At 38.2% G+C, this 23,171-nt stretch overlaps 1 protein-coding gene across 1 annotated transcript; it reads left to right on the plus strand.

Moving 5' to 3' along the window:
- Nucleotides 1-12,653: 12,653 nt before the first annotated feature.
- Nucleotides 12,654-19,961, plus strand: LOC103695918 (serine/threonine-protein kinase PBS1-like). Its single transcript, XM_008777365.4, has 5 exons — nt 12,654-13,004; nt 13,452-13,657; nt 13,839-14,028; nt 17,827-18,218; nt 19,189-19,961. The coding sequence occupies exons 1-5, from the start codon at nt 12,884-12,886 to the stop codon at nt 19,666-19,668; spliced, it is 1,389 nt and encodes a 462-aa protein (XP_008775587.2). The 5' UTR covers nt 12,654-12,883; the 3' UTR covers nt 19,669-19,961.
- Nucleotides 19,962-23,171: the final 3,210 nt, after the last annotated feature.

Here is a 23,171-nt window from a genome sequence, read left to right on the forward strand (position 1 = left end):
TTAAGCATATAGATGTTACCTTATGAAGCATTATATGGAAGAAAATGTCGTTCAACAATTTGTTGGGATGTTATTGGTGAGCAAAGATTTTTAGGGCTTAAACTTGTACAATAGACAGTTGAGAAAATTCAGTTAATCAAAGAACAACTTTGAATTGCACAAAGTAGATAGAAAGGTTGTGCAGATAATAGAAGAGAATCAAAATTTCAAGCTGATGATTATGTATTCCTTAAAATATATCTTACAAAAGCAATTTCAAGATTTGGTATTCAAGGCAAGTTGAATCCCAGTTGGTTCGTTCGAGATTTTTGAAATAATTGGTAAGGTGGCTTGTAGACTTGCCTTACCACCTTCACTCTCCGATGTATACAATATTTTCTATATCCCCATGTTGAACAAATATATATCAGACCCAAGTTATGTTACAGAGCTTGAGCCTTTACTCATTATCGAAGATCTAACATATGCGGAACATCTAGTACGGATAGTGGACTATAAAGATCAAGTTTTGAGATGTTGTGTGATTCCTTATGTCAAGGTGCAAAGGAGTCGTCATTCAGAAAGAGAAGCTACCTGAGAATTGGAAGATGAGATGAAGCAGAAATACCACAACTCTTCAAAACTACAGGAGCAAAAATTTTGTGGACGATTTTTTTTAAGGGGAGAATTTGAAACCCAGGGACTGTGCCTAGTCCACTTGACTGGCTTAGACATTTTGAACTTGGTCTGCATGTGCGATGCACATGAGGGCAATCGGGATGAAAACTCCAATGGAGTCTTCTTCCACCCAGATTGTGATGCAGATTGAAAGTTCATCGCGATCTAGAGACCGTATGGATAAGGCTGGTATCATCTATTTAAAGATCTCCTTCTCCTCCTTCGAGTTCACTTGAGGCCGAGCTGCCGATCCCAAACTCCTCTTTCGGTTCTTCTTCTTCATCGATCAGTCACCGAAGGGAGCCAACGGACCACCTCTCTAGATGGAGGTATGTTCTCCTCTTCTTCTTCTTCTATCTTTCCTAACATTGTAGCTTGGATTTGCCTTATTTTGGGCCGGCAAATTACTGGGAAACTGCTCAAAACGTGGGAGCTCTATTTCGGTTTGTTTTCCCATGCCATCGGCTACTGGCCACTGGCTCTTGCCCACCGTTGGTCACCATCCCCAGTGGGCAGTCGTGGGTTCTTTGACCCCAAGCACCACCACAATCATGCTTTCCCACTTCCTTCTTCTTCCCTTGGCTAGAGAGAGAGACCTTCAGTACAGAAAAAGTTGGCTATCTTGACATTTACATGCCGACGCTAGGTAGAAGAGATGGTAATTTTGTCTCCAGCACCAAAATTTGCCGACACTTTAAAATAACGTCGGCGGTCATGACATTATAACGATGCTAGATAGCATCGTGAAAAACACGATGCTTACTAGCATCATCAAAGACCAAATGAAAAAGAGAAAAGTGATTAGACGACGTTTAAAAGCATCATCGGAATCTAAATAAACCCCCCCAATGACTCTTTCTCTAAAGCGTCATTGGAGTACAAATGAACCCCAACCCCAGCCCCACGATGCTTTCTCTAAAGTGTCATCGGAGGCCCATTTTTCCCCCACACCCACCCACATAAATCCCCCCTCCTTATCCCTAAACCCTCCAGCCTCCCCCCCTCTCGATCCCTAACCCCTCTAGCCAAACCCCCCCTCCTGTTCCCTAACCCCTCCAGTGCTATGGCCATGGTCTGCCTAGGGGGAGGAGATTATCTCCCATCAACTTCTTGTAAGGAAAGCTCCTCTCGGCTAGATCTCATGAGCCTTAAACTCTCCTCCCGATCTCGTTTTATTTTGTCCCATTTTGAAGATATCTTGTGTTTGAGTGGAAATTTCCATGATGGCGGTGACGATGCGTGCCAAGATCAATCGGAGGAACCACGGTAAGCTAGACATCATCATAATCTAGTGAGCTTCTCCTCCTCCTAATCGACTGCTCCACATCATTCGAGATTTCTCTTGCATATATTTCTCCGGTCTGAGCTCTTTTTTTTCTATTCTTAATAGAAATTTTGATCGTAGTGAGGAGATGCCGAATCCCTCCATTTGGATAGCCCTTCGGCTCTTTGTATATTAACCTTTTTCTTCTCCTCTATCTTTGTCTTTAACTACGTCGGCTCTTCCCGGACGTCTGGTGATCGTCTACGAGCGAAAGGTTAAACTTCTCTACTATTCGTCCGCTACTCTGTGTCTCTCTTCATTTGTCTCATCTGAGTGCGAGATTAACTTGATGTTCCTTCTTATAATTTCTCCAATAGGTTGAACGGAATGGAGAGCATGGATGGTGATTCGGAATACTGATGGGAATGGAGGCCCCCTCCCCTGCCTCTTCCTCTTCTTCTTCTCTCGCCTCTGGACGATCAGGGACCACCCCAGGAAGTCATCCTCAAGGCCTCTAGGGTTAGAGTTTTAAATAATTTTTTTTCAAAAAAACTAATTATAACAACGCTTATAGGTGTCGACCTATCTTTGGTTTTCGCCGACACTTATTAACGTCGACGGCTCCAAACTAGGCCGACGCTTATAAACATCAGACCAAAAAACTTTCCACTCCCACCTACCAGACGCTTTTGCGATGCTTTTCAAAGTATCGGCGCTAAAATTATAGATACTTATAAGCGTCGGTACAGGCTCTAAAAAGCGCCGGAAAAGACTATTTTTTGGGTAAGGCTTGTTCTCCCTTGCTCTTTCCTTTCTCTTCCTTTCTCACTTTCTCTCTCTTACTCTCTCTTATTTCTCTCTACAAAGTTTCTCACTTCTTACTCAAGGGCCAGACATGTTAATTGATCCAGCTAGACCCATGCCATCAACAACCAATTCCAGATCTCGGATTAAACCCAGACTGAGATTTTCTCTCTTCTCTATACTTTCTCTCTCTTATTCTTCTCTCTACTAGACTTTCTCTCTCTATTCTCTCTGGAGACGTTAGATCTAGCATGGTACCTTTCTGTGTGATCCTAGTTCAACCTTGTTGAGGGGTATTAATTTAGGATCGTCAGGTGGCATGCTAGCCCCTACGCGGGCTCCTGCCAAATATTATTAGATTTGATCATCCCGATCTCTATTGAACCATCAGTGCCCTAGTATGAGCAAGATTCGATAAATTTTAATTTTATCGAACTAATCGAAATGTTGGGCACTCCTACTTAGTTAGCCTTGTGAGGGTGTTAAAATTTATGTTTTTTTAAAATTATGATGAATTTTATAGAAAAATATAATTTTTGGATATTAGGCTCTAAGAAGAATTTTCAAAATTAATTAAATTTGTTAGTTGGACTAAGTTTGCAAGTAAGTAATATTTTATTTTTTCTAAATTGATCAACAATCATTAAATTATTATATTCATGACTTTGAGTAGTATTATTCATGATACATGAATTTGATGGATAGTATATTATTATGTAATAAATTATTATGTTGATGGATAGTATATTATTCATGATATGATCTTATTATGTATTTGATTGATTGATTTTGACACCTCATAATTTTAAAACTAGAATATGAGATCTATAACTATTTAAAATTTGACCCGGCTATGTTGAGAACCATGCCAATGCGAGCTAATATATTGGCACATGATTTATCCTAAAGGTTGGGTCCAAGATGATTAGTGACATACCACCAGTAAACCAGTGGTCTCGAAGGACTTTGTTGTAAAATGATGCGCAGCTAACTGCAAAAAGATTAGTCAATGTTATTATCCTATCACATGTTGATATGGTCATAGATCAAGATCGATAAGATGAATTGAATATTTAAAAAAAATTGAAATCATAAATAGAATTTAATATTTTTAAAAGAATTTGATTCTGCAAATTATTATCTATTTCATTGCCTAATTTATTTAGCTAAAGTTTACATTGCTCATTGGGTTGTCTAGCCCATTATATGATTTTTTTTTATAGATTTAGAGAACTAGCCTATCGGAGTTTTTCAATATGAAAGAGCAACTACAAAAACTGTGGCACAATTTATCTTAGATTAGAATTTATTTAAATTGATGTTTTACCTTAGACCAATGTTAGAATTGTGAGATATTGTAAGTTGAGTTAGTTAATAAAATAAAGTTTGCATATTATTAGCTAAATTATTCCACTGCATATTTATGATATCATGTTGAGATGCCTTGACGCAGTCGAGGATGGAAAGGTTGCGGAACTTGGAATGATGGTGGCTGATCTCTATATTTTTTTTCTTTTGTCTATGGCGGCTAGGGTTTCTTGTGGATGGAGAAAGGAAGAAGATAATGGATGGCTAGTGGGTTCAATGGGGTTCAATGGATGGTGGCCAAAATTGGAATTGTGCTTGATTGGACTAGGGGCGGATGGAGTTTGGTTGGAACCCAAATCAGATTGGGTTTGGGTGTGAGGCTTGGAGGCGTGAATGGGTTATAGAGTTCTAATGGGATTAGGATTCTAAGCTGGCATGAGCAAGGGATGGTGTGGGATTTGGGAGGATAACTATGGAATTGAATGAGAGAGTCTCACCCTCACTCAATCCAATGGTTGGCATGAAGAGGAGAAGGCGTGTCACCTATCCCCTTCAACCCCTCTTGGCGTCGCACCAAGGAAGAGAAGAATTTCCTCTTCTCATGTGAAAGGCTCTCAAAGCTTTCAAACTCAATTAATCAATCTCTATTCTAAATTTTTTTGTTCAATCTCTCTTTTATATAGAGCAAGAGATTGATAAAAGTTGGACTTTTACAATCTGAAATTTAGGACTCCAACTAAACATACACTCTTTTAAATTAAATCAAACAATTAACCAAATCAACTAACAAGCCAACTAAGGCTCCTATTATACTATGCTACAAAACTTTGGCCGGTTTTTTTTTAGTCCATGTAGCATCCACTTCATTCAACAAATCATGCTCATCTTCTATATATTTTCTCCATTGTGAAGATCCATATTTTCAGGACGATGCTTGGTTAACATTTTCACTATGATATAATATATAGTCATTCGAACAACTATGTGTCTTCTCATATCTAAGATCCAATTCTTTTACTTGTTTTTTGGCTTCATAAGAAGATGATGACAAAGTAATACCTTCCAAAAATACATTCTTTAATAATTGAAGCAGCATAGTCAAAAACTTGCTATCCACCCATTCAAATATTTTAAATAAAATAAATACACAAGAAAAAAAAAATCTTCAAAAAATTCTTACAACCTAGATATTATTCTTGATCACAATCTTTCACCAAATTTTGCTACCAAACTATCTGATCATTAGATGAACGTATATGTTTTTCAACATGTATAGAATTAGTAAATATAAGCTCATCACCTATTGCAGCTGCTTCTTATCCTCTACTGAAATTTGTTAAATTTTAATACCATATGCAAGAGCATCTTTGAGTAAGCCCTTTATATCATCTTCTTCTATAAAAATTTTTTCATGTTAGAGGATCCAAAACGAGAGGTTCGTTCTATATAGAAGGGTTGGTTACATAGAGACGACAATATGAACTCTCTATGAAATACCCATTCAGTATAACCCTTTAAAAAATCATTCCATACCAAATGTTCTTCAATAATTATTGGAACGAGAGAAGAACAATTAACATATTTTTGATATGGACATAAAATCATCTCATTTATATTAGCTTTCTCAAAAGCAAATTTAAAAAAATTCTAAACTTTATCCAAATTTTTTTTGCTGGTTCTTAACTTATTTATCCAACTTTTGTTCATTTTATTAGAATATTGATTGAAGTGCAACTTATCTAGAAAAGATAAACAAAATTTAGTACATTATGGTAGAAAAGATAAGCATTTAATAAAGATCTATTTGTAGGTGATATGGTAGATTTAGTACATTATGGTAGATTTTATAACACCTTATAAGCCACATAGGGCAATGATATCGATCAAATTATAATCCCTGGGTTTGATCCTTTGCACAAAAGTGATTGAGAAGAACTTTTCACGCAATTATCCCATGATTACCCAACAAAGGAATAACACAACCAACTGAACTGAATACAATAATCCGTGGGTGCAATCCTATGCCAAAAGTAAATTTAGAGCTTGTGCCTCTTGTCAGGTATCTCTCCTCTATGACACTTCTAGTTATCTATGTTTTGTATCCAATTTATATCTTCTTAGATATTTCCTACATTAGCTTGCAAAGCTTTACCTGGGACTTTCTCAGGTTATGTATGTATTGTGAATTCCGACACATTATGTCCATATTGGTGTGGGCAGTAGTGAGAAGAAAGGGCTAGGTTGGGCTAGGGATTTGGGAATATTAATGGATCCCAACGACACTTATTAGCGTGTGGTATTTTTGGCTTCCGACGATGCTTTCAAGTGTTATAACATAATGACGCTTTGCAAAAAGTGTCAGAAAAACTTCATATCTTATTGTCGAAGTTTTTAAGCATCGTCATATTCCGATGCTAATAAAAAACATCGGCAAATTTTGACGCGGTTTGTTAATTAACGACACCTATATCTAGCGTCGGCAAAATTTGCATCGAGATTCTTACTTTTTTCTATAGAGTATCTAAGTGTGGTGGTGATGGTTGCTGTCTATGGGTTATATTTAGATTGAACCCTAGATCACTCATGAATCAAGATACTAATACATGTCCTTAAACATGTAACGTGAGCAGAAACTTATGACAAGTCTATACCATGTGTGTGTACAGTAGAAGTCGAGTAATAAGGACCTACTTCAAAAACTTGAATTTACTATGATTCCTTACAAACAGGTGCATGCTTATCTTATTTCAAGCCTGCAAGGTACCTTCACTTGTTTGTTTCTTATTTTATTTTCTAGAGAAACTGATGCAGGCTTACCGTAAGAAACAAACATAAAACACTCATGATAATTTTATTCAAAGCCATCTGACAATCAAAATAGGATGCAATCCCGTGAACATGTAGAATTGCATGCTCACCTTAACTACAATCAGAAGGAGATCTTGGGCCTTATGGCAGAAGGAGGAGGAGGTCAGAGCAAAGAAATAGAGAAGAAGATGGGAAAAGAAGAACAAAGTGTCAGCTTTGGGTGTTGGCTTTAGGCGTTGGCTTCGTGCGTCAGAGTAGCGGATCCTGAGCTCAGGGCCAGCCCAATCCTTAGACAAGCTAGACGATCGCCAAGGCTCTAGCCAAAAAAAGGCCTACCGTAGGAAAGGCCTAAAAGACAAAATGAAAAAAAAAAGGTCTTATGTGAATTAGTCTTAGGCCGGTCCACTGCAGGGAAGACCTCAAAGGCAAAACATCTTAGGCCTCTAAATACATTGGGCTGCTCCTTTCTGAGCTTTGCAATAGGGAAAGAAAGAGGTTGGAGAAAAAAATCCGAAGGAAATGATAAAGAAGAAAACCACATGGACGGAGAGGGAGAGCAAAGGAGACGAGGCAGAGTGGGAATTAGACAACATTCCTTTTGTAATAGAAAATTGTTTGATCGAACCACTTCTTGCAACACCAAATGGTACACCCTTCACGAAGGTAGACAACATTCCCGTGCCATAATGACCTTATATGCCGGTGATGGTGTGGAGTAAAGAAGTTATCGCAAGAAGGCATGCTAAGTACTACTCAATATGACTGGTACTTTGAAGGGCAAGTTGTGGGTCCGCCAGAAGACTGATTAAATGGACCACTTTTATCGGAATATTATTGATCGTACCAGATTTATCAGCTGGTAGTGAACCTCAAACCGCGGAGAGAGAGAGAGAGAGAGAGAGAGAGAGAGACACACACGAACACAAAAAAAAAAATAAGAAAAAAAAAGAGAGCAATACAAACGCATCCCTTTATGGTTGGACTAGCCCACCACCGAGCTGGTGGATTCAGTCCAACCAATAATTTCTTGTGTATCATTGTAAAGATAAAAGTTTGATCAAGATTGAGAACAAAAACTAAGAAAATGATGCGTAAAGATGAGATAATTTCAGAAATTAAAATATAGAGGTAAAAATTATTTTCAAATGTAGTAGCAAGCTAATGTAGACAAATTATTCTGCAGAATCATACAGATAATTAGCTTCTTGAATGGTGGCAATGCTTCACCATTAGTTAGCAACATCATCATCGGCCATTTCTAGGAGCTTCAATACATGTGTGTGTGTGTGTGTGTGTATATATATATATATGTGTGTGTGTGTGTGTGTGTGTATATATGCAAATGTATATATATGTGTATATATATATATGTATATATGTATATATATACGTATATGTATGTGCATGTATGTATATATATGTATGTATGTATGTATGTATGTATGTATATATATATATATATGTATATATATATATATGTATGTATATATATATATGTATATGTACGTATATATATTGTATGTATATATATATCGCTATCAATGGGGGAAAATTCCTTCCTATCAAATTCTATGTTGCAATGCTTATCCAAAGAAAACCATGCATTACCTTTTCGGTTGAGTAAGAACTGCCCACTAGACATGCAAGAATCCAAAAGCCATTCAAAATCGACGCGTATTCATTAGCTGTTTCCACGTTGAAAACAAGTATTCAGACAATGCATGTGTCATCTTGGGCTACCAGCCATATAATCTTGGGCTACCAGCCATATAAGACATCCATTAGTTCCCATATTAGCTAGCTTAAGCACGTCTGACATGGGAGGAAGCTCCCTACGTTCAAGTCCTTACAAATCTTGCATTATAATAGAGGACAACTAACCATGAAATGATACACCTATTTCCAAAATGACTTGCACCAGAAACACATTCGCTGGACCATAGTGTCAACAACGCACAAGTTCAGAAAGAATCTCTTGTTTCTCTCTCTTTATATATTATGCAATATATAGTAGGATAAGAAATATATATACTTCAATTTCACTGAAATTTGATATGGTTTTTCCCCAAAGCCCAATAAGCATTTGCTTTCAAGATACACATGATTACATCTAGGTCGAGGTCAATCTTCCAACTCTATAGTCTGTCTTTAGTTGCTTGCTTTGATGTCATTGACCATCTACAATAATTCAATGCTTCCAATGACGCAGATGGGGATGGGAGGTTGCTGGTTTTGGGATAATGGCGGCTGATTATTTCTTTTGTTTTTATTCTCTTTTCAATGGAGGCTAGGGTTTCTTGTGGATGGAAGGAAGAGATGGTGAAGAATATGGCTAATAAGTTCAATTGGGTTCAATGGTTGGTGGCTGAAATTGGAGATTGTGTTTGCTTGGATTAGGAGAGGATGGAGTTGGGTTAGGACCCTAACTTGATTGGGTTTGCCCAGAGGGAGTTGGGAATGCGGAATTGGTTGGGACCCAAAGTGGGGTTGGATTTGGGCGTGAGGGCTAGGAGGATGTGGATATATAGGGTTTAGGGCTTCTAATAGGAGTTGGTTTTCTTAGTAAGGTAGCAAGATAAGGAAGGGATAACTAAAGAGGATGGGTGGAAGAATCTCACCTCCACTCAAACTCTTTAAGGGTTGGCGTAAAAAAGGAGAAGGAGTCTCACCTTCAACAACTTCTTCCAAAGCTTGGCGTCTCACCAAGAAGAGAGGATGGATTGTCGCACTCCAAGAAACAAGAGAATCACTCTCAATTTTTTTTCTAAACTCAAATCAATCTATCTCTAAATTTTATTCTTCAACGTCTCCTTTATATAAAGTAAGAGGTTGAAAAAATAAGGACTCTTACAACTAAAATTTTTAGAACTCCATCTAAATATGGACTCTTTTAAATCAAATCAATTATTTGACGAAATTAACTGACGAAATCAACTAAGCCAACTAAGACTCTCAAATAATCTAGGACTCCTCATGGCGCATGGAAAAGAGTCCAAATCAACTAGGACGCTTACCCAAATGTCATATGGACCAAATAGACAACTCCTAATTACTCAAGGAGATTTTATGGCGTTAGGACCCAAACTCTAATTGACTCAACACGCCAAACAAAAAAGACTCAATCTCCATATGACTCAACATGCCCAAACAAACAAAAAGGACTCAATGTGACTCTTGGGCGTTTGACAATTGGACTCAAAGGGGACTTGACACGGCCCAACAAATGGACTCGTTGTAACTTAACTCATGCACATGCTGCATCATAGTTGCTAGAACTCTTGAAACCTAATATGGTTTGGTGCTCACCCAAAGAGGGGACTCAATCTCCACTTATGCTCCAGGCTTGGGTTTATGCTCCTACATCGATTCCCCCTTGCTGAGAAGAACTCGACTCCATCGAGTTGGGGTTGATTTGATGAATTCTGGTTCAGGTGGGATCTGCCATCTTGATCGCACATGGGTGTGGGCTGATGCGCGCTAAAAGAGCCCTAGTGGAACTGGGGCTCTAGGCTGGTGTGTTGACGGGCCGCCAATTGGATGGCATGCATGGCTGCGGGTCTGATGCGCATGGGACATGGGCCCGGTGCGCATGGGACGCGAGTTCGGATGAATGCCGGGAGATGGTGCTTGCATGCGGCTATTGTGGCTGCGGCACTTCGTAGCAGCCTTGCCCGCAGGCATTGTGTGTGGCACCGCACGTAGATCTGTTGGTCGCTGCTTATGCTTCTTTCGGCTTCGACTAACAATCAGATCTTTCACCTCGAAATCAGATGGGAACACTTCTGAAATTTCAAAACCATCTTCCTTTGCAATCAACACAAACATATCCTCATCTTCATGGCTGGTCTCCTTGAATCGCCTCATAGTCAACACCCTTTGGATTGCTGAATTTTCAGGCTTGAATTCAGCAATCCGAAGTGGTCAGTATGGCTTGGGATGAGATTCCAGTTTTCGCATCATCTTATTCAACAACTTATAGGAGACGATGTTCATCCTGCTCATGCTGTTGATGATGAGGTTTATGGCTTTGTTGTTGTATTCGACACGGACATGGAAGATGACTTTTGGTGGCGCGGACAAAGGAAGGGGCAGCGATGGGGAAGAAGGTCTTGGAAAAGACGATGGTGGGGAAGAAGGGATTACCTCTGAAATTTCAGATCCGACTTCCTCACATTGATTGCAATCTGAAAGAATCCTGTGAACCTCGCAAACGAACAAATTTGAACCTTCTAGTTCCACCATATCGGTTTCTTGTTTGTTGCCTTTCTCGTCTTCTTCAATCTCAGTGGGTTGAGGAGGAATTTCATATGTCGCCGCGATCTCGTCTTGCTAGCAAACCAACTCAAATCACTGGTCTTTGGTGGGGCAGACATCAGCAAAGTATCCTCGGCCTCCGCACTTGTAGCAATCGAATTGGCCTCCTCTTTGCTGCATTGGATTCTTTTCTTATTTGCTGGTCCTTGTTGCTCCTCGATCCGGATATGTATTCATATTTGCAGAAATTTCAGATCTCATGAAAGGAAGATTACCTCGAAGAAGAGGAACGCCCTTGTTGCTGTGTTCTAGCGATTCTAGTCCAACTTGGGGGTGATGCTGACATCAATCTGCCTCCACACAAAAAGCATCCAACTTTTGATTCAAGGCAGCCATTTGATGGAGAAGTTCTGCCATCCCCTCTATCTCATCTTATTGTCGATCAATGTTGAAGAGGCGGTCACTTCTCGTACTCATGATGATGCAGGAACTTCGCTCAAGAAATTTGCTCTGATACCAATTGATGCAGATGGGGATGGGAGGTTGCTGGTTTTGGGAAGATGGTGGTTGATCCTTTCTTTTGTTTTTTGTTCTCTTTTCAATGGCAGCTAGGGTTTCTTGTGTAGGTAGAGATATAGTCTTTGTGTAATTGGAGAAAAAAAAGGAGATCTAAGGGACTGACGACCTTTCAAGAATGTCTCCCTCATCCCTTATCATACCAAAGTGACCATAGTCATGCCCTATTACTGACCTTAGATAGGATTGTGTCCGAAGGTATAGTGAAGACATTGATCTCCGCCCCCTCCTCAAGCAGAGAGGTACAAGTGGTAGATGTTGGAGAAATTATTACCTAAAAATTGCTATATTATTATTTTATAAAAGAATAATACACTGAATAAATTCAGAAGATTGAAAAGAGCTTGCCTGAATTAGAGCCATGTGATATACACAGTTTTAAGAATTTAATTCGCTCCCTACGTGCGGATTTGCGGCGATCTTGTTTCTAAGATATAATAATCCGGCTCAGTCCGATCCTCCTCTAATAAGCATAATTGATGGGAAAGTTTGATCCGACTTCTTTTAGTTATCCAGAAAAAATAAAAAAAATATAAAACGTAGAAAGTTGAAAAATAAAAAAAAATTGGTGCAATGTTGTAGAAATATGGCATTCCCACGCAAACCAAAATTAACGTCTTTAAGTTGGTATATTCATTTTTGAAAATTAATCTTTTTTAAGTTAAACTCCTAACAGTAGGTAGCGAGCTCGGATGGGAGAGAGACAAATCTTCCCCTCTGATCATGCCGATACTCATGGGAGGGCCACGCGGCACATCGGCAGTGCGCGTGTGGGAGGTGGACACATGTCATGTACATGACCTGCAGGAGATAAAAAAGCCTCAGCAATACGGCGGCATACTTGGTGCGGGTGCGCGCGGGAGGCGGAGATGGGGTATTTTCAAAGATACGGATACGCGGCGTTTTATTGGGGGTTACTGTGGCACGTGTATGGAGCCGATGATTTGGACAGCTCACCTCACCACGGTTAGTCCTCCCCAGTATACATTTCACACGCTAACCGAACGCCTCCCTCGCTCTCCCCTTAAAAAAATCCGATTTTTTCTCCTCCTCAAATCACGTCGATCGGATCCGAAAGCGGGAAAGCTTTTGATAGAATTCGATCTTGGGAATCCAAGTATACCCACTCAATGCGATCGGTGAAGGAGAGATTTGGATGAAAAATCCAATCTTGTAGGGTTTTTCTTCCCCAAGTTGTGATCTTTTTGCGAAATGGGTTGCTTCCCGTGCTTCGATTCCAAGGAGGCAGCGCAGCTGAATCCCGGAAACCGGGCGGGTGACAGGAGGGAGGAGCAGCCCATGGTGCCCCCTCGCGTCGATAAGTTATCTTCTGGTGAGTTGGATTCCTTGTGTTCCTACCGAACTCTTCATTGGATAGATCCGATTCAGAGTCCTGTAGCTCTTTATGCTGAGAATTGAAGCTCAGTCTTAGTTAATTCAATCCCAATTCACTAGAAAAGGAGCTTATATGTCTTTGATTAGATCTCACTGATATCTGATCTGATTCCAAATGAGGAAGCTTAGTATGTCTTTGCTACTTGCAGTATGAATTTTGAGTTTGATTGCTTAATTTTCTTCGGATAGAGTGGAGTAGATTAATTGGAATTACAAACATTTCAACGAGTTTAAGATTTATCAAGTATGAAGTCTATTAGATTCATTTTTGTGGATATATTATGAAGTTCAGGACTGGACTTACAGATCATGGGGTGCTGTTTGATGAGTTCCCAGTTTTCTTGTAGGTTGGAGATTTTTATCTGGATGTTTTGTTAAATTGCAGGAGCTGATAGGATGAAGACCAGAAGCAATTTGGATTTGAAAAGGGAATCATTGGGACCAAGGGAAGAGTCTGGTTTTAATATTTCAGCACAGACATTCACCTTTCGGGAGCTTGCAGCAGCAACAAAGAATTTTAGGCCAGAATGCTTTTTAGGGGAAGGAGGGTTCGGACGGGTCTATAAAGGTCGTCTGGAAAGCACGGGTCAGGTAATTCGATCAAATTGCATGAGAATTGTGGTATAACTCTTGATATATTTCTGTAGGCTTGAGGCAAAGCATAATGTGAACCAAGTATCACAGATTGGTTCAAAGCTCAATTCTTGAATCTATTAGCAAATACAAAAACGATAAGAAACATAAAGCAGTTGGTTGTCTGCGCATGCCACAGGTTGTAGCTATCAAACAGCTTGATCGGAATGGGCTTCAAGGAAATAGAGAATTTCTGGTGGAGGTCCTCATGCTTAGTCTGTTGCATCACCCCAACCTAGTTAACCTCATTGGTTGCTGTGCTGATGGAGATCAACGCCTACTCGTGTATGAGTATATGCCTTTGGGATCATTGGAAGATCACTTACATGGTATGATTTCTCTGCTCCAATTTGGTATTCTTATTTAAACTATCACAGATGATAGCAGTCATCCTTTGGTTGGTATTTTAAATGCTTGATGTCTTTTAAAATTAAGTTAAAATTATATATTCTTAGGCAGTTTTTTGTGCTTTATTTCTCTCCCTTTTCTGCCCTTTTGCTTTCTTGTGTCAAACTCAATGGTATCTCGAGTAGGGATACTCAAATTATGTTGTTGGCTCATGCTTGAAGCCCTTTTGGGTCCTCTATAGTACTAGTCTTTTAGAAAGTAAGGAAAAACTGAAAAGGAAAGACCAAAACAATAATATGAGTGCCGAATAATCTTAGTTGCAAATCTTGAGACTTTGCATTCTTACTCAGAAGTTCTTAGCATTTGGTTATTGGAACACTTTTTCTACTCGTCATGAGAATGAATATGTCCTTAATTCTATTTCCTTTATTGGAGTTAGCTGTTAAAAAGTTTGTACATTAACTGAAACTTTAAGTACAAAAGATAAATCACTTACAGATAGTTTTCAAGATGGTGAATGCTCATCTGGTTTTTATCACCAGGAAAGGCAGATGAAATGTGTCTTTTATTATTAGTGCAAATCATAAGTGACTGTAATGCCTATTTTTCTCTCCCTTCTACATATGTTGATCTTCTTTTAATTCAGATTATTTATTTGTTTCTTATGTATCGAACTAGTATAATTTCCTTAAAAGACACATTTCTATAAATTCTCAGAAAATAATCATATGGGCGAGCATGATTTGAATCAATCTTCATCTTCTTAAATTGCATTTAGTCTTCATGCTACAAGCATCTCAATGATGGTTCATGCTTTGCTTAACCTGTTCTTTGTGCTCTCTTCTTTTGAGTCTGTTTTTACTCTCAATGACATGTTTGTATGTAGAATAAGTGTAAGGACATAAAGCAAAAACAGCCGATGCTGTAGCTGCGGCTTGGTAACTCAATGCAAGTTCTTGTATTTGCCAGTTCAAGGCATATTATCTCTACTTCCATTTATTCTTACTAAGATCAGAAACAAAACAATGGTTCGCTACTATTTCCTATCTCTACCAGAACTACCTGTTCTAAATCTTCTGTATGCTTTCCTTTGTTCATCTTTCTGCACCCAAGGCATTAGACTTTTAAAGATATCATAAATGGAAACTTATGATGATGACTTAATTATCACTATATTCATTGGGTGGTTCTTAAAAAGGCTTACTGATAAACAGAAGAAACAGGTAAGTAATAGCAAGCCTAAGATCAATTTAACTATGTACCAGCTAATTCAGTGTGAAAGGAAAGCTTGGATATTCTTAAACTATGAACTTACTTTGGGTTCAAGAATAACAAAGACGACAAACTAGGATAATGTTTCTCCAACCTCATTCACCATAAAATCTCAACTTTCTCAAATGTTATTTGCATGCGCTGATGTGTTTGTTTTGTTCATCAATCTGCGACAGTCACCCTAAAATGAAATTCTGGTATGGGAAGTTTCTAAGATAGCCATTCTGGTATAAGTTCTAATAAGATTTTATTGAATGATTTTGATGATTGACTATCACATAGTATGAAACAGGCGTCAATTAATCAATGAACATTTTTATTTAATGGCCTTAAACTAATCAATGGCTCTTCTTGTTTATGTATCTACTGTCTATTAAGATGCACTTGAGCATAAAAATGTCGAATCCATTTATTTTGGGTTAGTCGTATGGGTCTACCTCTGTCCTGTTATCTATTGAAAGCCAAATCATTTGAAATTTCACCAGCTTAAAGTCTCTTTCCATGACTTCTCCTGTTTTTCGGAGCTTGAAGCTAAATTGAAGACGCCTCCTTGTTATGTTGTATCTGGCACTTGTCCTGCACTACTCTTTGATGATTTCTCTTTATGCTTTATTTGAAATAGTATATATCTTCTCTGATATATGTATTTCCTACCGTAACATCATGTCTACCATACAATCTTCTTAACATCCTCATCATTGCTAGGCTAATCTTTTCATTGCCTGACAATCTGGTTCCTACTGTAGAGTTGGTATTGTAGTTTTTTTAATAGAAAGTTTTCCAGTTTATTGTAAGGTAAGCATGCCATAGTTTAGTTGAGGAACTGGATAACGTGATGGTCAGGCAAAATCTGATCTATGACTGGATTTCACAAGATATGGCCTGCACTTTTATTTGAGAAAATTCTTTTGTTTGATAGTCATGTTAATTGCAATCCATGCGACTTTCTCGACTTTTTGTGTTTTTCTTGAGTTATGTGCAAGTTCTCTGACCTTTTTTTTTTCCCTACATAAGTGAATTGTGCATAAAACATGTGAGATTGTGAGAGATTATAATTATGCTCGGTAGCAGGGTTTTAGTTGTGAGCATCAAATGAGTAGGGTTTTTAAGGGACCTCAACCTGCCTCTTTCTTACAGATAAAGTGGCTGCTGATCCCCCTCATGTGCTATGATGGAGCTCTTTATTCAGTTTTCAAGAGAATCATGATACAGAAATGACAAAACTTTTTCGTCTCCTTTATCTAATGATTACTTGAGGAACCCAGTGTGACAGCTTCACGAGATTTTGTGCTTGTGCACAGTCTGATTTCTGACCATAACATTGGAGATCTGTAGCCTGCACAAATATGACATATGAGAATTGTATTTTAAGTTCTCCCATTGGTTTATAGTATATGCTTAAAACTGCAGAGTTCACTATGCTAGACAATGCTACTTCACCTCTTCATTAGTCTATCCCAAGTCTAGGGGACCTCTAGGAGAGTTTCATCCTTGGTTTCGTGACCTTAATTTACTTAACCAATATGGTAGGTCTACATTCCCATCAATCGGCTTTATAGGTCTTCTGTGCTGTGTTACTTGGACACTTGTGTTCAGCTCCAAAAGTCAATGTCTTATATGTACACGAGTCGGATACATATCAGGTACCCGAATACTTATGTTCTTTGTAGTCACTTTTAAATATTAGAAGAGATTTCAACCATTCTATTAATGAGTTTGACCTATTCTTTTAGTGCTACGAGTGAGTATTTATTCTTTTTATGGATTGGTCAGGGATGTAGATAATGAAACAAGTTTACAACAAATTATTTTCTTTTATCCTTAAGCTAATTCGGATGTTTGAATGAGAAAGATGTATGTCGAAAGATTTTAACAAACAATATCTTTGGATTTTTTTCTTTGTAATGTTTAAACAACCAATATTCAAAGGTATAAATATATAACCATATTTTATTCTAATATCTCTGTATCTCCCTTTTTCCCTTCAGAGCCGGACACTTGGTTACCTCAGAATTCTCATGTCCATGACACATTGCTCATACGTGGCCCCTCTTTTCTCTAAAAGTAACTTGATCAGAGTTCTCTACTATTTTTTGAGATTGATGTGACTAGCCAGAAATGTTATCAAGCTTATAGGACCATAGCTTGACCACAATGCCAAGATCAAATAGATAAGAGGGCTTGTTGGAGATTTTTTCTTTTATTTGCCTATAATATCAGAAGTTTCTACCCTGTGCCATCAGTGTCATGGTTCTGCTAGAATGCATGCTTAAGATATTGTCAGTTGCCTGCTCTTTGATTCACTTCGCATATCGTAATCATCACTTTAACAGATCTTGATGTTTGCCAGTTCATCTGAAATATTCCTTTCCCAATAAAGTTAATAGCAACTCTGGTTTCAATTAGTCAACCAAAAGGTCTTTCAATTTTGTAAGATATAAGAAGCAAGTGTTTTTGCTTGCCGTACTGGGAGCTTGTGATCAAATATGTTGATGATTCTTCTGCAGACCTCCCACCTGGTAAAGAACCATTGGATTGGAATAGAAGGATGAAGATTGCTTCTGGTGCAGCCAAAGGGTTGGAGTACCTTCATGATAAAGCTAACCCTCCAGTCATATATAGGGACTTCAAATCATCCAATATATTATTGGATGAGGGGTTTCACCCAAAGCTCTCTGATTTTGGGCTTGCCAAACTCGGTCCTGTTGGTGATAAATCTCATGTCTCAACAAGGGTGATGGGAACCTATGGATATTGTGCTCCAGAGTATGCTATGACTGGACAATTAACAGTCAAGTCCGATGTCTATAGTTTTGGAGTTGTATTATTAGAGTTGATCACTGGAAGGAAGGTCATTGACAGTACCAGAGCACATGCGGAACAAAATCTTGTTTCATGGGTAAGCTTTTCTCGTCTGCTTGTAGTAGGGTTTACTAAGCCACCTGCTTTACTGATTAGATTTTGAACACTTCCTAATTTTCAATTTAAAAATGATGCAGTCTGGTGTCTGTACTCTGAAATAACTGTTGTCTGTATTTTTCGTTGATTTATGTATTACCTTTGTTAAGTATGATAAGGCAACTTACCCGGCAATGACTGGCAAGCTAATTGATTCTGCCAATTTATTGGTTTGAGCTTGTCATTCAACTAATATTCCAAAAGTATCAATTTGTGTCAACAAACGAGTCATTCACCTTTTTCCACTGGGGGAAAATAGAAGCCTCAAAGGAAGAGGTGGGGAAATCATGGAATTTGATATTTACATAAAGGTAGTTCAATACGACTCTTTTCTATAATTTTCTAATTTTTTATATCTTTTCTTAAACCAGGATTTCTGTTGTTAAACCACATAGACACACAAAATTATTGTGATTTTTGCAGTATACCAGAACAGACACTTAGGATCATCAATTCGACAAACACAAGGTAAAACCATCATGAAGACAGACCAACATTCATGACTGGTTCAGTAAGATGTCACCATAAATGGGTGCTGTAAACATATATGTAAATGGACTAGCACTGTGGGAGATCAAGTGATGAATAAATTGTGTTAAGGAAGACCACATAGCCTTGGCAAGATGAGGAGCTTGAATATGGTGCTATGTGTTTAATCTCTATTGGAGGTTGTGAGCAGTAACAAGGGAGAAATTAGTTGTGGGAGGACGCAACCATAACAGTAATAAGCACAGAGAAAAGTAACCATTATATTGCATACTTATGTAGTAACCAAAGTATTACTGGAACCTAGATTACTTTTTATTACAGTTCCCGTATTTAGACTTAAGTTACTCAAGTATTGCATGAAAACTTAAAATTTTCCTACTCATCAGTAAAAAATCATCTTGCCTACATTTATATCTTTGCAGGCTCGGCCCATGTTCAATGACCGAAGGAAACTCCCAAAGCTAGCTGATCCAAAGCTTCAAGGGCGATACCCCATGCGTGGGCTCTGCCAGGCCCTTGCTGTGGCTTCAATGTGCATTCAAGAGGAAGCTGCCTCTCGCCCACTTATCGCTGATGTTGTGACTGCTCTGTCCTACTTGTCCTCCCAGGCTTATGATCCCAGTGCAGGACCTAATTATAACAGTAGATATGGTGGGGAAAGGAGTGGTGGCAATGAGAAAGGTGGCAGGATGCTTGTGAAAAATGAAGGATCCGGGCATGAGCGGGGACTAGACATGGAGAAAGAGGACTCTCCAAGGGAGGTGGTCGGTATCTTGAACAGGGATTTTGATCGCGAGCGAGCTGTGGCGGAGGCCAAGATGTGGGGAGAGAATTGGCGGGAGAAGAGACGGGCTAATGCTAATCTGCAGGAAAGTTACGATGCTGCGAGCGGAAATGGGTAGGCGCAGGCTTGAACACTTCTCGTTCCATTTTTTATCTGTAGAAGAGAGATGAAACCATGAAGTAAGGAACTTGTTTAGATATTAGCTTATCATTTCCTTTTTCCTTTTCGCTTAACGTGTTAGATGGAAGGGAAGAGGTGGGAGAGTTGAGTATTTAATTTCTAGAGGGAGCGAGGCTTTATAGTGGTTATGAGTGGTAATCCCAGACAAGTTATTTTGCTTATGAATTTTTTTTTTTTAAAAATATGTATGATGGAAGAGATTTGTATAATGTATAGTCTTTTGTTTGCTTCTTCTGGAGTTTCAACCATCAGAAGGTAATCTTTGCATTCCACTTCTGTGGCAGAAGGATCTGTTCTTAGTATCAAAGCTTCTGATGCTGAAGGTGCAAAGTTGGCAGGCTTTTATGGGCGAACAGTGGACAGAATACATTTTCTTGACCTCTGCAGATTGTCATACTTCTTGATATCTAGGTCCTATTTGGGGGAGCTTTTGGAGGGCCAGAAAGCACTTTCTGGCCCTCCAAAAGTACTTTTAGATGAAAAACTGTGTTTGGTAAATTTTTTAAAAATCTGTTTCAGCTTTTGCGGAAAGCTGAAAACAGCTTTTGGGAGGAAGCTCCAATTTGGAGCTTTTGGGAGGAAGCTCCAATTTGGAGCTTTTGGGAGGAAGCTGTTTCAGCTTTTTCGGAAAGCTATATTTTTTACCAAAATACCCCCATTTAAAAAAAAAAATTTCTCCCCCAAAACCGTCTCACCGCCTGTTCCTCTCCCCTCCTGTTCCTCTCCCAACCCACCTCCCAACCCACCCGCACCCCCCTCCCCCTGCCGCCCGCCTGTTCCTCTCCCAACCCACCTCCCAACCCACCTGCACCCCCCCTCCCCCCCGCACCGCGGCCACCGCCGCCGCTGTGCCTCCCTCTCCCCCGCCGCTGCACCCCCTCCCTCTCCCCCGCCGCCGCACCCCCTCCCTCTCCCACGCCGCCGCTGCAGTGCCTCCCTCTCCCCCGCCGCCGCATCCCCTCCCTCTCCCCCGCCGCCGCACCCCCTCCCTCTCCCACGCCGCCGCTGCAGTGCCTCCCTCTCCCCCGCCGCCGCATCCCCTCCCTCTCCCCCGCCGCTGCAGTGCCGCACCCCCTCCGGTGCCGTCGGCCACCGAGACTGCCGCCAGCCACAGCCCCGCCCCCTCCCGCGGCCGCCGTGGCCTGGCCTCCTTCCGGTGTTGCCCGCACGGGAGGAGAAGAACAGAGAAGGGGGCAGAGGAAGGAAGGAGAAGAAGAGAAGAAAAAAAGAAAAGGAAAAAGAAGAAGAAAAGAAAAGAAAAGAAAAGAAAAGAATAAATAAATAAATAAATAAATATTTATATAAATGAATGAATGAATGAATAAATAAATAAGATAATAAATAAATACATTTCAATGGATAAAATAATAAATAAATAAATGCATAAATAAAAATATATATACGAATGAACGTATAAATAAATAAATAAAAAGAAAAATAATGAGTGAGTGGCAAATAATCTGATCCTTATGATATTGATAAGTATAGTGATCAATTTGTCGCCATTGCAAATAGTTAAATAAAGAGATAATCTATTAAACAGATAAATGGTTATTTATTGTTGTATTATACTATAAATATATTATTATATTACATTATATCATAATACATTAATATGTAATGTTAAATAATTTAATATTATGTTATATTATGAGAAATTAATTTATACTAATAATATATTATTTTATACCTTTATTATTGTATTATACTATACATATTATATTATATTACCTTATATCATAATACATTAATATGTTATTGAAATAATTTAATATTATGTTATATTATGAGAAATTAATTAATACTAATAATTATAATATTTTATATCTTTATTATTGTATTATACTATAAATATAATATATATTACATTATATCATAATACATTAATATGTTATGTTAAATAATTTAATATTATGTTATATAATAGAAAATTAATTTACTCTAATAATTATATTACCATTATGCTATGCTATGCAATATCATATTACTATATTATAATAATAATATTTTATATTACAGTAATATTATACTATATCGTATATTATGTATTAATATATGTTATGTTTTATCATGCTCTATTGTATAATACTATGCAATGTCCATTATGGTAATTTTGTCATATAAAAGTACTTTCTCAGTTTGTTTACCAAACATATGTTAAAGTGCCACAGCACTTTAAAAATATAGTTACCAAACAACAAACAGCTTTTTATAATAGCTCTACTTCAGACAGCTCTACTTCCAACAGCTCTACTGCCAACAGCTCCTCCAAACAGGGCCCTAGTATGCTGCCCTCACCTAGTGTATTTAATGCCAAATTTCTTTTTTTCTTTTTTTTTTTGGCTTGCTGCAGTGAATAGTGGTTGTAACATTAACCATTAATCTGTTGTCTAACTCACCTCCTACTGAAACAATGAGACATTTGAATTTTTCGCTTGGAAAATAATTAGTCATAGCTTATATTTGCCTCTTTCTCCTTTCTTGAAGGAGACTATCCTAATCATCGATTTAAAATAGCTAAATTGATTGCCAAAAGTTATCTCTCGGCCATCAATTTTTTTTTTTTTTTTTAGGTGGTTGGCACTCAACTTTATAAGTACCTATTTATATATGTCTCCCATCATTTCTCTGTAAAGTTTACTCATTTTAATGTTAACTACCAAGAGATGACTAAGTAATCTTCAGCTACCGAGTTTCTTTTTTCCTTTGTTTTTTCTTGCTGCAGTTAATAGTGGTTGATAACATTAACCATTGATCAATTATCTAACTCACCTCCTAGTGAAACAATGAGACATATTTGAAATTTTCACTTGGAAACTAATTAGTCACAACTTATATTTGCCTCTTTCTTCTTCCGAGGAGACTATCCTAATCATTGATATAAAAATAGCAAAATTGATCCCCCAAAGTTATTTCTTGGCCATCAATTTTTTTCTTTTTTTTTACTTTCATGTGGCTAGCACTCAAAATTTAAGTACATATTTATATATATCTCCTGTCATTTCTCTGAAAAATTTACTCAATTTGATGTTAAAAACCAAGAGACAACTAAGTAATCTTCAAATGTCAAGTTCATTTCTTCTTTCTTTCTTTTTTTTTTTTTTTTTGTAGAAGTGAATATTGCTTGATAACATAATCCATTGATTTATTATCTAACTCACTTCCTACTAAAACAATGAGAGACATTTGAAAATTTCACTTGGCAACTAATTAGTCATAAGCTTATATTTGCCTCTTTCTCCTTCCTTGGGGTAGACTATCCTAATAATTGACTTAAAATAGCTAAATTGTTCGTCCAAAGTTATCTGTCAGCCATCAATTGTTTTTTAAATTTGTAAGTAGGATTTTGATATATCAGTCAAAATTATAGCCAATAAGCCAAGATTATAGCCAATAGCCAGTATGTCCTTATTAATTTTTACCACATGGGGGCCTATTGTT

The sequence above is a fragment of the Phoenix dactylifera genome, chromosome 10, assembly GCF_009389715.1.
Source record: "Phoenix dactylifera cultivar Barhee BC4 chromosome 10, palm_55x_up_171113_PBpolish2nd_filt_p, whole genome shotgun sequence".
Classification (NCBI taxonomy): Eukaryota; Viridiplantae; Streptophyta; class Magnoliopsida; order Arecales; family Arecaceae; genus Phoenix; species Phoenix dactylifera.